Genomic DNA, 12,860 nt, shown 5'->3' on the forward strand with positions numbered 1-12,860 from the left:
CCCGGCTCGTGGAGCTTACAATCTAAATATTACAAGGACATTAGGCCTTAGGATATTGAAGGACATATTCCAGCAGCTCCCTATTCAGGAGGTCTGCCATGTTCACTCTTTTTTTGGACCATTTCCAATGGCAGTGTACATTTGAAGTGCTAATTGCATGCAGAACTGGTTTGCTTCCAAGGTTCATTTCATTCATAGTAGCAGTATCCATTGGGATATTTATATGTTACAAATTTACATTTAGTCCGGTTGAAAAAAAGACACAAGTCCATCTAGTTCAACTATTAAAAGGGACAAAAATATACAATCCAAAATACACAATCCTATACCCACAGATGATCCAGAGGAAGGCAAACAACCCCAATAAAGCATGATCCAATTTGCTTCAGCAGGGAAAATATTCCTTCCTGATCCCCCGAGAGGCAATTGGATATTCCCTGGATCAATGTTACCTACAAATGTTAGTATCCAGTTATATTATGTACATTTAAGAAACAATCCAGGCCTTTTTTAAAGCAATAAACTAAGCTGGCCAGAACCAACTCTTGAGGGAGTCTATTCCACATTTTCACAGCTCTTACTGTGAAGAAGCCTTTCCGTAGTTGTAGATCACGTTTCTTTTCCTCCAGACGTAAAGAGTGCCCCCTTGTCCTCTGTGATAACCTTAAAGTGAATAACTCTACACCGAGTTCACTATATGAACCACTGATGTATTTATACATGGAGATCATATCCCCCCTTATATATTATACATGGAGATCATATCCCCCCTTATGTATTATACATGGAGATCATATCCCCCCTTATGTATTATACATGGAGATCATATCCCCCCTTATGTATTATACATGGAGATCATATCCCCCCTTATGTATTATACATGGAGATCATATCCCCCCTTATATATTATACATGGAGATCATATCCCCCCTTATGTATTATACATGGAGATCATATCCCCCCTTATGTATTATACATGGCGATCATATCCCCCCTTATGTATTATACACGGAGATCATATCCCCCCTTATGTATTATACATGGAGATCATATCCCCCATTATGTATTATACATGGAGATCATATCCCCCCTTATGTATTATACATGGAGATCATATCCACCCTTATGTATTATACATGGAGATCATACCCCCCTTATGTATTATACATGGAGATCATATCCCCCCCTTATGTATTATACATGGAGATCATATCCCCCTTATGTATTATACATGGAGATCATATCCCCCCTTATGTATTATACATTGAGATCATATCCCCCCCTTATGTATTATACATGGAGATCATATCCCCCCTTATGTATTATACATGGAGATCATATCCCCCCCTTATGTATTATACATGGAGATCATATCCCCCCTTATGTATTATACATGGAGATCATATCCCCCCCTTATGTATTATACATGGAGATCATATCCCCCCCTTATGTATTATACATGGAGATCATATCCCCCCCTTATGTATTATACATGGTGATCGTATCCCCCCTTATGTATTATACATGATGACCATATCCCCCCTTATGTATTATACATGGAGATCATATCCCCCTTATGTATTATACATGGAGATCATATCCCCCTTATGTATTATACATGGAGATCATATCCCCCCTTATGTATCATACATGGTGATCATATCCCCCCTTATGTATTATACATGGAGATCATATCCCCCTTATGTATTATACATGGAGATCATATCCCCCTTATGTATTATACATGGAGATCATATCCCCCCTTATGTATTATACATGGTGATCATATCCCCCCTTATGTATTATACATGGAGATCATATCCCCCCTTATGTATTATACATGGAGATCGTATCCCCCCTTATGTATTATACATGGAGATCATATCCCCCCTTATGTATTATACATGGAGATCATATCCCCCTTATGTATTATACATGGAGATCATATCCCCCCTTATGTATTATACATGGAGATCATATCCCCCCTTATGTATTATACAGGAGATCATATCCCCCCCTTATGTATTATACATAGTGATCATATCCCCCATTATGTATTATACATGGAGATCATATCCCCCCTTATGTATTATACATGGAGATCATATCCCCCCCTTATGTATTATACATGGTGATCGTATCCCCCCTTATGTATTATACATGATGATCATATCCCCCTTATGTATTATACATGGAGTTCATATCCCCCCTTATGTATTATACATGGAGATCATATCCCCCTTATGTATTATACATGGAGATCATATCCCCCCTTATGTATCATACATGGTGATCATATCCCCCCTTATGTATTATACATGGAGATCATATCCCCCCTTATGTATTAAACATAGTGATCATATCCCCCCTTATGTATTATACATGGAGATCATACCCCCCCTTATGTATTATACATGGTGATCATATCCCCCTTATGTATTATACATGGAGATCATATCCCCCCTTATGTATTATACATGGTGATCATATCCCCCCTTATGTATTATACATGGTGATCATATCCACCCTTATGTATTATACATGGAGATCATATCCCCCCTTATGTTTTATACATGGAGATCATATCCCCCCTTATGTATTATACATGGAGATCATATCCCCCTTATGTATTATACATGGAGATCATATCCCCCCTTATGTATTATACATGGAGATCATATCCCCCCTTATGTATTATACATGGTGATCATATCCCCCCCCCCCTTATGTATTATACATGGTGATCTTATCCCCCCTTATGTATTATACATGGAGATCATATCCCCCCTTATGTTTTATACATGGAGATCATATCCCCCCTTATGTATTATACATTGAGATCATATCCCCCTTATGTATTATACATGGAGATCATATCCAGAGTTAATCTCCTCTTCTCATGAGAGAATAAATTCAATTCCTCATAGGCTTGTCTGTGACATTGTGTGTAACTTCTTGGAGGAATATCCCATCATTACAGAGGATCAGAACACCTAAGTATAGTGATTTATCTAAGATGATGATTGATCTGTAATTGGCTGTAGTTATGCAATGTGACTTTTGGTGTAATGGAGATATTATAGCCGATGGTTCAACTGGATATTATTATCAGCAAATGCTATTTTAAAGCGTTACTAAACCCACAGCAGTAAAATCAGCCTGTATATGCAGTAAAGCATGCTTGTTATACTCACTGTGGAACCTAAGGGGTTAATCCTCTGCATTGTATAAAAAAAGGCTGTTTGATCCTGTCTTCTCTGACCCTCCCCTTCTTCTAAAATCCCCAGTCCTTCAGCTGATAGAACAGAGCTCTAGGAGTCACTCTGCACATGCTCAGTTTAGAGTATATGGCTAGAAAGTGTTTTTTTTTTCCTTTGGGAGGGTGAATGTGATCAGCACAGGGCCAATCAGCACTGTTCAGACACAGAGGGTCAGGGGTCATGCAGCCTCATAGGACAGTCAGAGGAGAATGAAAACTCTTCCTACATGCTTTAACTTCCCTAGCAGTCTGATTATGTCAGTATTTCTGTGCTGAAAGCGGTACATTTTTTTGCATGGAAATATGTAGTTTTTTATTGTAGGCTGTAATTTTTAGGAATAACTCGCTGAAATCTGTCCGAACAAGAGTCTAGTAAACATCCCGGGTAGGATAAAATTTGAAACGCGAAATCATAAATTATAATTTAACAAATAATCATAAAAAATAATAATATAATAATAAATTTAATTCAATAATGTCATCAAACCAAAAACACTGAAATTTGAAATAGAGCGCCAAGTTCGCACATCACTGAGCAAAGTCGCAAAATCGTTTTCAGTGTCTGATGAGGAATTTCCCCCACGAATCATTATCACTCAATTCTGCAAGTGGTTCTGATTTACTATCGCTGTTCTCTAGCCGGTCTAAAACCGCTTTTGACCTAAAGGGACGCTTTTTGGACGCCATGGACGTTTCTCAGTTTCCAGGCAGAAAGAACAGTAAAAATGCAGGCAGGGCACAGGACAAAGCACTCGGGACAAAATGTATGTGAAATGGTTTGATACAGGAATGTTATACTATGTGATTTTAGTGTATTTAGTGAATGTCACTTTTTGTCATTTTCAAATTTCCCGCCGGTTCCGTCCCCCCGTACGTCCTGACGTCACAGGGGATGGAACCCAGAAGACAGATGCCGGCATCGGCCGGAGGACATTACAGGGGACACTGCAGGAGGGACATCGCGGGAGCGCAGGACAAGGTAAGTGAAGAACAGATGCCGGAGCAGCACCGCATGGTAAGCCCGAGTGTAGCTCGGGGTTACCGCTTGTAGTACTGAAACTTTACCCCGAGCTACACTCAGGAATACCGTCAGGGAAGCTAACCAGTGCTCGGCTGAACACTGAAAGAAGTCACAAGACTGCTATATACTGCTGATGAGAAAAGGTGTTTAACCGTATTTACTACAACAGTTGCATTTCCATGTTCTGTGTACTGTGGGAGACCAGATATAGTGAATGCAGGGTCCGGGGAGACCAGATATAGTGAATGCAGGGTCCGGGGAGACCAGATATAGTGTATGCAGGGTCTGGGGAGACCAGATATAGTGAATGCAGGGTCCGGGGAGACCAGATATAGTGAATGCAGGGTCCGGAGAGACCGGATATAGTGAATGCAGGGTCCGGGGAGACCAGATATAGTGATTGCAGGGTCCGGAGAGACCGGATATAGTGAATGCAGGGTCCGGAGAGACCAGATATAGTGAACGCAGGGTCCGGGGAGACCGGATATAGTGAATGCAGGGTCTGGAGAGACCGGATATAGTGAACGCAGGGTCCGGGGAGACCAGATATAGTGAATGCAGGGTCCGAGGAGACCGGATATAGTGAATACAGGGTGCGGGGAGACCAGATATAGTGAATGCAGGGTCCGGGGAGACCGGATATAGTGAATGCAGAGTTCGGGGAGACCGGATATAGTGAAGGCAGGGTGCGGGGAGACCAGATATAGTGAATGCAGGGTCCGGGGAGACCGGATATAGTGAATGCAGAGTTTGGGGAGACCGGATATAGTGAATGCAGGGTCCGGGGAGACCGGATATAGTGAATGCAGAGTTCGGGGAGACCGGATATAGTGAATGCAGGGTCCGGGGAGAGCAGATATAGTGAATGCAGGGTCCGGGGAGACCGGATATAGTGAATGCAGGGTCCGGGGAGACCGGATATACTGAATGCAGGGTCCGGGGAGAGCGGATATAGTGAACGCAGGGTCCGGGGAGACCAGATATAGTGAATGCAGGGTCCGGGGAGAGCAGATATAGTGAATGCAGGGTCCGGGGAGACCAGATATAGTGAACGCAGGGTCCGGGGAGAGCAGATATAGTGAATGCAGGGTCCGGGGAGACCAGATATAGTGAACGCAGGGTCCGGGGAGAGCAGATATAGTGAATGCAGGGTCCGGGGAGACCAGATATAGTGAATGCAGGGTCCGGGGAGACCAGATATAGTGAACGCAGGGTCCGGGGAGAGCAGATATAGTGAATGCAGGGTCCTGGGTTTAGTAACAGTTTAAAAATTGCAAAGTAAAATGCAGCAGTGCTTTTATAGATGCTATTACATTTACAGTATATTTACATTTGAATACTTTTTCTGGAGTTAATAAGTGGTATTCAACATTCTGACTTGTGGTTTTTGTTAAACAGGAACTTCACCCAGGCATGTGAAAACTGAAAGTCACCAGCTATATATATAGCTATGTAGCTGCTGACTTTTAAGAAACACATACTTATCAGCCGAAAACTTCCAGTGCTGTCTTCCATGCAGATGATGCTTCTCAGGGCTTTGGATTCTCTGCCGCCATCTTGGCTTTGGCAGCCAGCCTTCACTTCCTAATAACTCACAGCCGGCTCCTACTGCGCATGCATGAGATGGTGAACTGCTGTGAGACGGGCCCTGTTATGGGCAGAGGGGTCCAAGGTGACATCATCCTTGCCTCGATGAGGAATGAGGAAGTGGGAGCAGGTACCGTGGAAAAAAACACTTGCCCCTTACACCCCCCCCCCCCAAAAAAAAATATGATTTAGTTACAGTCTGGGGGAGGAAAAGGGGGTAAGCTTCATTTTTGAGTTGAGGTCCACTTGAATGGGTGGTTACCTTTATCCTTTAGGCCAGAGTCTTTCAATGAGCGTGCTGTGGCACCCTGGTGCGTCCTTTGGGTTTCCTTCAGGGTGCTGTGAGCACAAGACCCAGTTTGCCCTGGATCAGAGATGGATGGTGATGCGAAGACTCCAATGTCCAAGGTGACATCGCCCTTGCCTAGATGAGGAATGAGGAAGTAGGAGCAGGTATCATCAAAGACACTTGCCCCTTACACCCCCTCCCAAAAATAAACGTGATTTAGTCACAGTCTAGAGGGAGAAAATGTATAGGGGGTAAGCTTCATTTTTAGGTTGAGGTCCACTTTAATTGGTGGTTGCCTTTATCCTTTAGGCCAGAGTCTTTCAATGAGGGTGCTGTGGCACCATGGTGCGTCCTTTGGGTTGCCTTCAGGGTGCCATGAGCACGAAAACCAGTTTGCCCTAGATCAGAGATGGATGACAGGACTCTATGGAGATGGGGTGACTCAAATGTGATGGGGGGATCCTGTCATGGGGGAACTCTGAAGTGATGGAGGACCTCTGACTCTGATGATGGGCCTCAGACATATAAAGGGGGTCTTTGAGGTGATAGGATCTCTGATGTGTAAGGGGGCCTTTGACACGACTTTGATATTTTGGGGGGATCTCTGACACATAAAGGAACCTCTAACCTGATTGGGGCCTTTGACGTGAAGGTGGCTTCTAATGCGAAGTTCATTTCATCAGAGTGATTGTGTGCATCAATCCAGGTTCCATTTTAGCCTGGGGAGCCTTGAGATTCTACATATTTTAGAGCCATGACTGCAAAATACAGTTGAGAAATGCTGCTTTAGGCTTTTGTACCCGATATAAAATCCAAAAGCTGACAGATCCCACTGGAGCAGTAGATTGGGTGAAATCTTCCGGTGGAGACCAGGGGCGGACTGACAACTCATGGGGCCCCCGGGCAATCAGGGATCATGGGGCCCCTGTGTCCTTGCCCACACTCAGAAAAGCCTATAAAAAAGGTACCAGTGGCATTTCATGGGGCCCCCTACTGACCCCGGGGCCTCGGGCAGTGCCCAAATGCTCGAATGGTCAGTCCGCCTTTGGTGGAGACACCCCTCCCCAGTGACAACTGTCATGGGTGGGATTTCCTTGAAGACATGTTGACATTTCAGCTTCCTGCCAAAAACAATCTTGCCCGGAATTCAACTTTTTTCATTGATAACGCCGGCTGTTAGCTAAGATCCTTCAATAGCAGAAGTCCAGGCCCCCTCTTGTCCTACGGCCCTGGGGTGAATGCCATTTATTCCAGCCTATTAAGCAGGCACCACAGGGGCAGCTACACTGAAAGAACGACAGTTGCCTTCCCTAACCAGAGCCGTCTACAGCAGTTTATAAAGAGAAGTTGTTCAGGTTTGCACAACTGGAAGATTTCAGAAGATGCCAAAGCAAATATTGCTGAAACTGGGGGGAGGGGAAGGTTGTGCAAGCGTGACTGCAGCTTGTGTTTGGTTTCCTGCGTGCAATACTTGAATGGTCCTGGGCTGGGCTAATATTACCATTCATGGCATCTATGGGAACGTTCCCATACCTGGCCTGGAATATGACATTTTATTTACATATCTTGTATACTGAGAACCAAGGTGAGGATTACGTTTCCTTGTTCTCAGGTTGAAACTAACCATCCCCCAACCTCCCCAAGACAGACACAATGACTCTTGCTGGTAGCAGCTTCAAGGATTGTATCAGGGGCGGACTGACCACTGGGGAACTCAGGCAGTGCCCGAGGGCCCGGGGTCAGTAGGGGGCCCCATGAGATGTCCCTGGTACCTTTCATAGGCTTTTTTGGGTGTGATTTGAGTGTGGGCGAGGACACAGGGGCCCCATGATCCCCTATTGCCTGGGGGTCCCATGAGTTGTCAGTCCACCCCTGGATTGTATGATAGCATAGGCAATGCATTTATAAGCAAAAACTCGCATTTTCATTCAGTGAACTGAAACCGGCTTGAAGAATAAAGGAAAAAAAAACATAAAATACAAAAAACATGAAACAACGCTAATGCACAACTCCCAAAAAGGAGATCTCACTAGGGGGCGCCGCATAGTAAATGATGGCAGGCTCACTATACAGCAGCTTTCAGTGCCTCTCTATGCTGCTGAAACTCACTGAAGACATAGGGGTTGGTGGTTGGGGGAAGTTGCTGTGGGTAGCCCAGAAAGCTCTCTAACTGACACTCCTGGAAGTGTCAATTTTGCAGCAGGACTGCCATCCTGATATCTTTTCTTAAAGATGGGTAGCACAGTGGCTTAGTGGTTAGCACTTCCACCTGGCAGTACTAGGGTCATCGGTTCAAATCCCAGCCACAGCACCACCTGCCTGGAGTTTGCATGTTCTCCCTGTGCCTGCATGGGTTTCCTCCAGGTACTCCGGTTTCCTCCTACACTCCAAAGACATGCTGGTGGGTTAATTGGCTCCTGTCTAAATTGTCCCTAGTATGTATATGTATGAATGTGAGTTAGGGACCTAACACAGATGTCTATGCAAATCGCACAAAAACTAGTGCATGGGCTACATTAGAAATCGGTGCGACTCCAACCAAGTCAGAACCGCATCGATATTACCACTCTAATAGCAGACAATAGGGTGTGACTTGGCCTACGATTTGCAAGTCACCTGGCATGCAAATCGCACCCGGGGGGGTGGTTCACACTGGATGTGATTTAAAATTGTGCGTTTTTTTGCAGTTTCACCGCGTTTTCTGAAGATTTGTTTGCAACTTGCGAAGATTTCCCAGTGATTTCTTGCGTTTTGCAGTGCGATTTCTATTGTAGTCTATGTATTGGGAAATTGTGACAAACTGCAGGAAAAGCAATACAAGAACGACTTTAGAAATCGCATATGTTAAGACACTCACATTCACATTCATTAGATTCAATTTCAGGTGCAATTTAAATTGCAAAATCGCACCTGAAATCGTGGCAGTGTGAACCAACCCCCCGGTCACATCAGAGTCGATTTTGAAATTGTGCGACTTACAGTGAATTTGCATGATTTCATAATCGGGTGACCCGTCGATTCCCTTGCAATTTGCAAATCGCACGAAAAGTAGTGCATGGACTACATTAAAAATCGGTGCGACTCCGACCAAGTTGGAACCGCACCGATATGACCGCTCTAATAGCAAACAATAGGGTGCAACTTGGCCTACAATTTGCAAGTCACCTGGCATGCAAATCGCATGCCAAATCGCACCCGATGTGCCCTGGATGTGATTTAAAATTGTGCAGTTTTTTTTTTTTGCGATTTCACAGTGTTTTCTGAAGATTTGTTTGCAACTTGTGAAGATTTCCCAACAATTTTTTGCGTTTTCCATTGCGTTTTGCAGTGCGATTTCTATTGTAGTATATATGTCACCTATGTATATATGTAGTATATAAGTCACCTGGCATGCAAATCGCACCCGATGTGACTGGGGGCTTGGCTTGGTTCACACTAAATGTGATTTAAAATCGCACTTTTTTTGCGATTTCACTGCGTTTGCTGAAGGTTTGTTTGCAACTTGTGAAGATTTCCCAACGATTTCTTGCGTTTGGAAGTACGATTTCTATTGTAGTCTATATGTGAAATCGCAAAAGCTTCAGAAAAAGTAATACAAGAACTACTGCGAAAATTGCGCTTTTTTGCAATTTCACATTTTCTGAAGATTTGATTGCACCTTGTGAAGATTTCTTGCATTTTCCATTGCGTTTTGCAGTGCGATTTCTATTGTAGAAAAAGTAATACAAGAACTACTGCAGAAATCGCGCTTCAGCAAATGTTAAGACGCCGACATTCACATTCATTAGATCCGATTTCAATTCGCAAATCGCGGCGGTGTGACCGGGGGATAAACAGTATCAGAAATGCATGAAATGGTGAAACATTGTAACTGTTTTCAGGTGTCACTGGCTCAGGGGCGGACTGACCATTCAAGCACTCGGGCACTGCCCGAGGGCCCAGGGTCAGTAGGGGGCCCCATGAAATGCCTGTTACCTTTTTTATAGACTTTTTAGGGTGTGCTTTGACATAGGAGCCCCATGATCCCCTATTGCCCGGGGGCCCCATGAGTTGTCAGTCCACCCCTGGGGCAGACTGACCATTTGGAAACTCGGGCACTGCCCGAGGGCCCGGGGTCAGTAGGGGGCCCCATGAGATGCCCCTGGTACCTTTCATAGGCTTTTTTGTTTGAACAAGGACACAGGGGCCCCATGATCCCCTATTGTCCGGGGGCCACATGAGTTGTCAGTCCGCCCCATTTGGAAACTCGGGCACTGCCCGAGGGCCCGGGGTCAGTAGGGGGCCTAATGAGATGCCCCTGGTACCTTTCATAGGCTTTTTTGTTTGGACAAGGACACAGGGGCCCCATGATCCCCTATTGCCCGGGGGCCCCATGAGTTGTCAGTCCGCCCATTTGGAAACTCGGGCACTGCCCGAGGGCCCGGGGTCAGTAGGGGGCCTAATGAGATGCCCCTGGTACCTTTCATAGGCTTTTTTGTTTGGACAAGGACACAGGGGCCCCATGATCCCCTATTGCCCGGGGGCCCCATGAGTTGTCAGTCCGCCCATTTGGAAACTCGGGCACTGCCCGAGGGCCCGGGGTCAGTAGGGGGCCCCATGAGATGCCCCTTGTACCTTTAATAGGTTTTTTTGTTTGGACAAGGACACAGGGGCCCCATGATCCCCTATTGCCCGGGGGCCCCATCAGTTGTCAGTCCACTCCTGGACAAGGACACAGGGGCCCCATGATCCCCTATTTCCCGGGGGCCCCATGAGTTGTCAGTCCGCCCCTGCACTGGCTACATTGGTAGGGATGAATATAAATGAATACAATGTATTACAGATGACATGAAAGAGGGAGAAAGCGAAGCAAAGGATGCAGAAGACTCTCCGGATGACAGGTACTCTTCATTCTCGTCATTCACTGTCCCCTCCCCTATCCCCTGGGCCCCTCCCCTTCTCATGGCTTTAGAGTGCATGCATGAAGGAGGCGTGGCATAGGCTCCTCCCCCTCACGCACAGCGCATACCGTAGAAGAGGTTGTGACAGCAGCTCCGCCTCCAAGGCGTTCTCCGCTGCAGGCGGCCCCTCCCCCATTGATATGACAGCTGCCTGCGCCGTCAGCAGCTCACTTCTCACAGAGATCCGTCACACAGGCTCCGGTGAGAACCGACCCCAATCACTGCCAATTCTCCACCGACACAGGACACAGCCGACACCATGGTGAGTCCCCTTGTCTTCAGAACATGGACCTGTCCTTTAAATGTCCAGCTCTGGGATGGTGGAAGATAGCCATCTGCCGCAATGCCCGTGGGACTACAAATCCCAGCAGACTTTTCTGTAGAGAATATGGGTGGCATTGTATTCTCAGACTGAAGGGGGGGGGGGGGGGTTGGGTTGGCCTCCAATGCGTTTTTTAGTGCTTTTTGCAGAAACGTTCTGCAGTCCGCCTAACATGGTTTCCTATGGGACACGTTCACATCTAGGATTTTTTGAGCCGCTGTGTTTTTGGAAAGGATCGGGGACTTCATTAACCCAGGTTCACACCGCCGCGATTTCAGGTGCGATTTGGGAATTAAAATCGTCCCTGAAATCGGATCTAATGAATGTCGGCGTCTTAACATACGTGATTTGCTGCAGCGCGATTTCAAAAGTCGTTCTTGTATTCTTTTTTCTGCAGTATGTTGCCATTTCACAGACATAGACTACAATAGAAATCGCAATGGAAATCGCAAGAAATCGTTGGGAAATCTTCACAAGTTGCAAACAAATCTTCAGCAAACGCGGTGAAATCGCAAAAAAAGTGCGATTTTTAAATCACATCCAGTGTGAACCAATTCCCCGGTCACATCGGTGTGATTTGCATAGACATCTGTGTGAGACGGGGCGGGCTGACCATTTGGAAACTCGGACACTGATCAAGGGCCCGGGGTCAGTAGGGGGCCCCATGAGATGCCCCTGGTACCTTTTTTCATTGGCTTTTTTGAGTTTGGGCAAGGACACAGGGGCCCCATGATCCCCTATTCCCCAGGGTCCCCATGAGTTGTCAGTCCGCCTCTGGTGTGAGATGTCTTGCAAATCAGCAGGTCATCCGATTTTGAAATTGTGCGACTTCACTGTAAGTCACATGATTTCAAAATCAGCTTTGATGTGCCCGGGGGGCTTAGGGCTGGTTCACACCGCCACAAGTTCAGGCGCGATTTTGGAATTGAAATCCTACCTGAAATCGGATCTCATGAATGTGAATGTCGGCATCTTAACATACGCGATTTTCTGCAGCGAGATTTCTAAAGTGGTTCTTGTATGACTTTTTCTGCAGTTTGTTGCGATTTCACATATAGACTACAATAGAAATCGCACTGCAAAACGCAAGAAATCGCTGGGAAATCTTTAGAAAACGAGGCAAACAAAATGTGTGATTTGAAATCGCATCCAGTGTGAACCAAGCCTTACAGCCCGGTCACACTGGATGTGAATTGCCATGCCATGCGACTTAGAAATTGCATGCCAAGCTGCACCCTATTGTCCGCGGTCATATCGGTGCGGTTCTGATTTGGTGGGAGCCGCACCATTTTCTAAAGTATTTTGAATGAGCTCAAATCGTACCGCACTGCACCAAAGATGTGCATGCACCACGTTTGATACTGCACTACAACCGGATCACACAGTCGTTTTGTACCTTGCGATTTGGTGCGATCCGACGCAGGAAACGCATTTTATCTGCA

General features: G+C 45.7%; 1 protein-coding gene across 1 annotated transcript in view; it reads left to right on the forward strand.

The window, feature by feature from the left end:
• The first annotated feature begins 11,203 nt into the window (after nt 1-11,203).
• The window catches only part of LOC149441141 (tubulin alpha chain), a 44,376-nt gene continuing 42,719 nt past the window's right edge, over nt 11,204-12,860 (forward strand). Inside the window, exon 1 of the mRNA XM_089657690.1 lies at nt 11,204-11,358. Coding sequence (XP_089513816.1) covers nt 11,356-11,358 — 3 coding nt within the window. The 5' untranslated portion in view covers nt 11,204-11,355. The remainder of the gene's footprint in view (nt 11,359-12,860) is intronic.

Source organism: Staurois parvus, unplaced genomic scaffold (genome assembly GCF_062004578.1).
Source record: "Staurois parvus isolate SC_StPar_1 unplaced genomic scaffold, SC_StPar_1.0 ptg001022l, whole genome shotgun sequence".
Classification (NCBI taxonomy): domain Eukaryota; kingdom Metazoa; phylum Chordata; class Amphibia; order Anura; family Ranidae; genus Staurois; species Staurois parvus.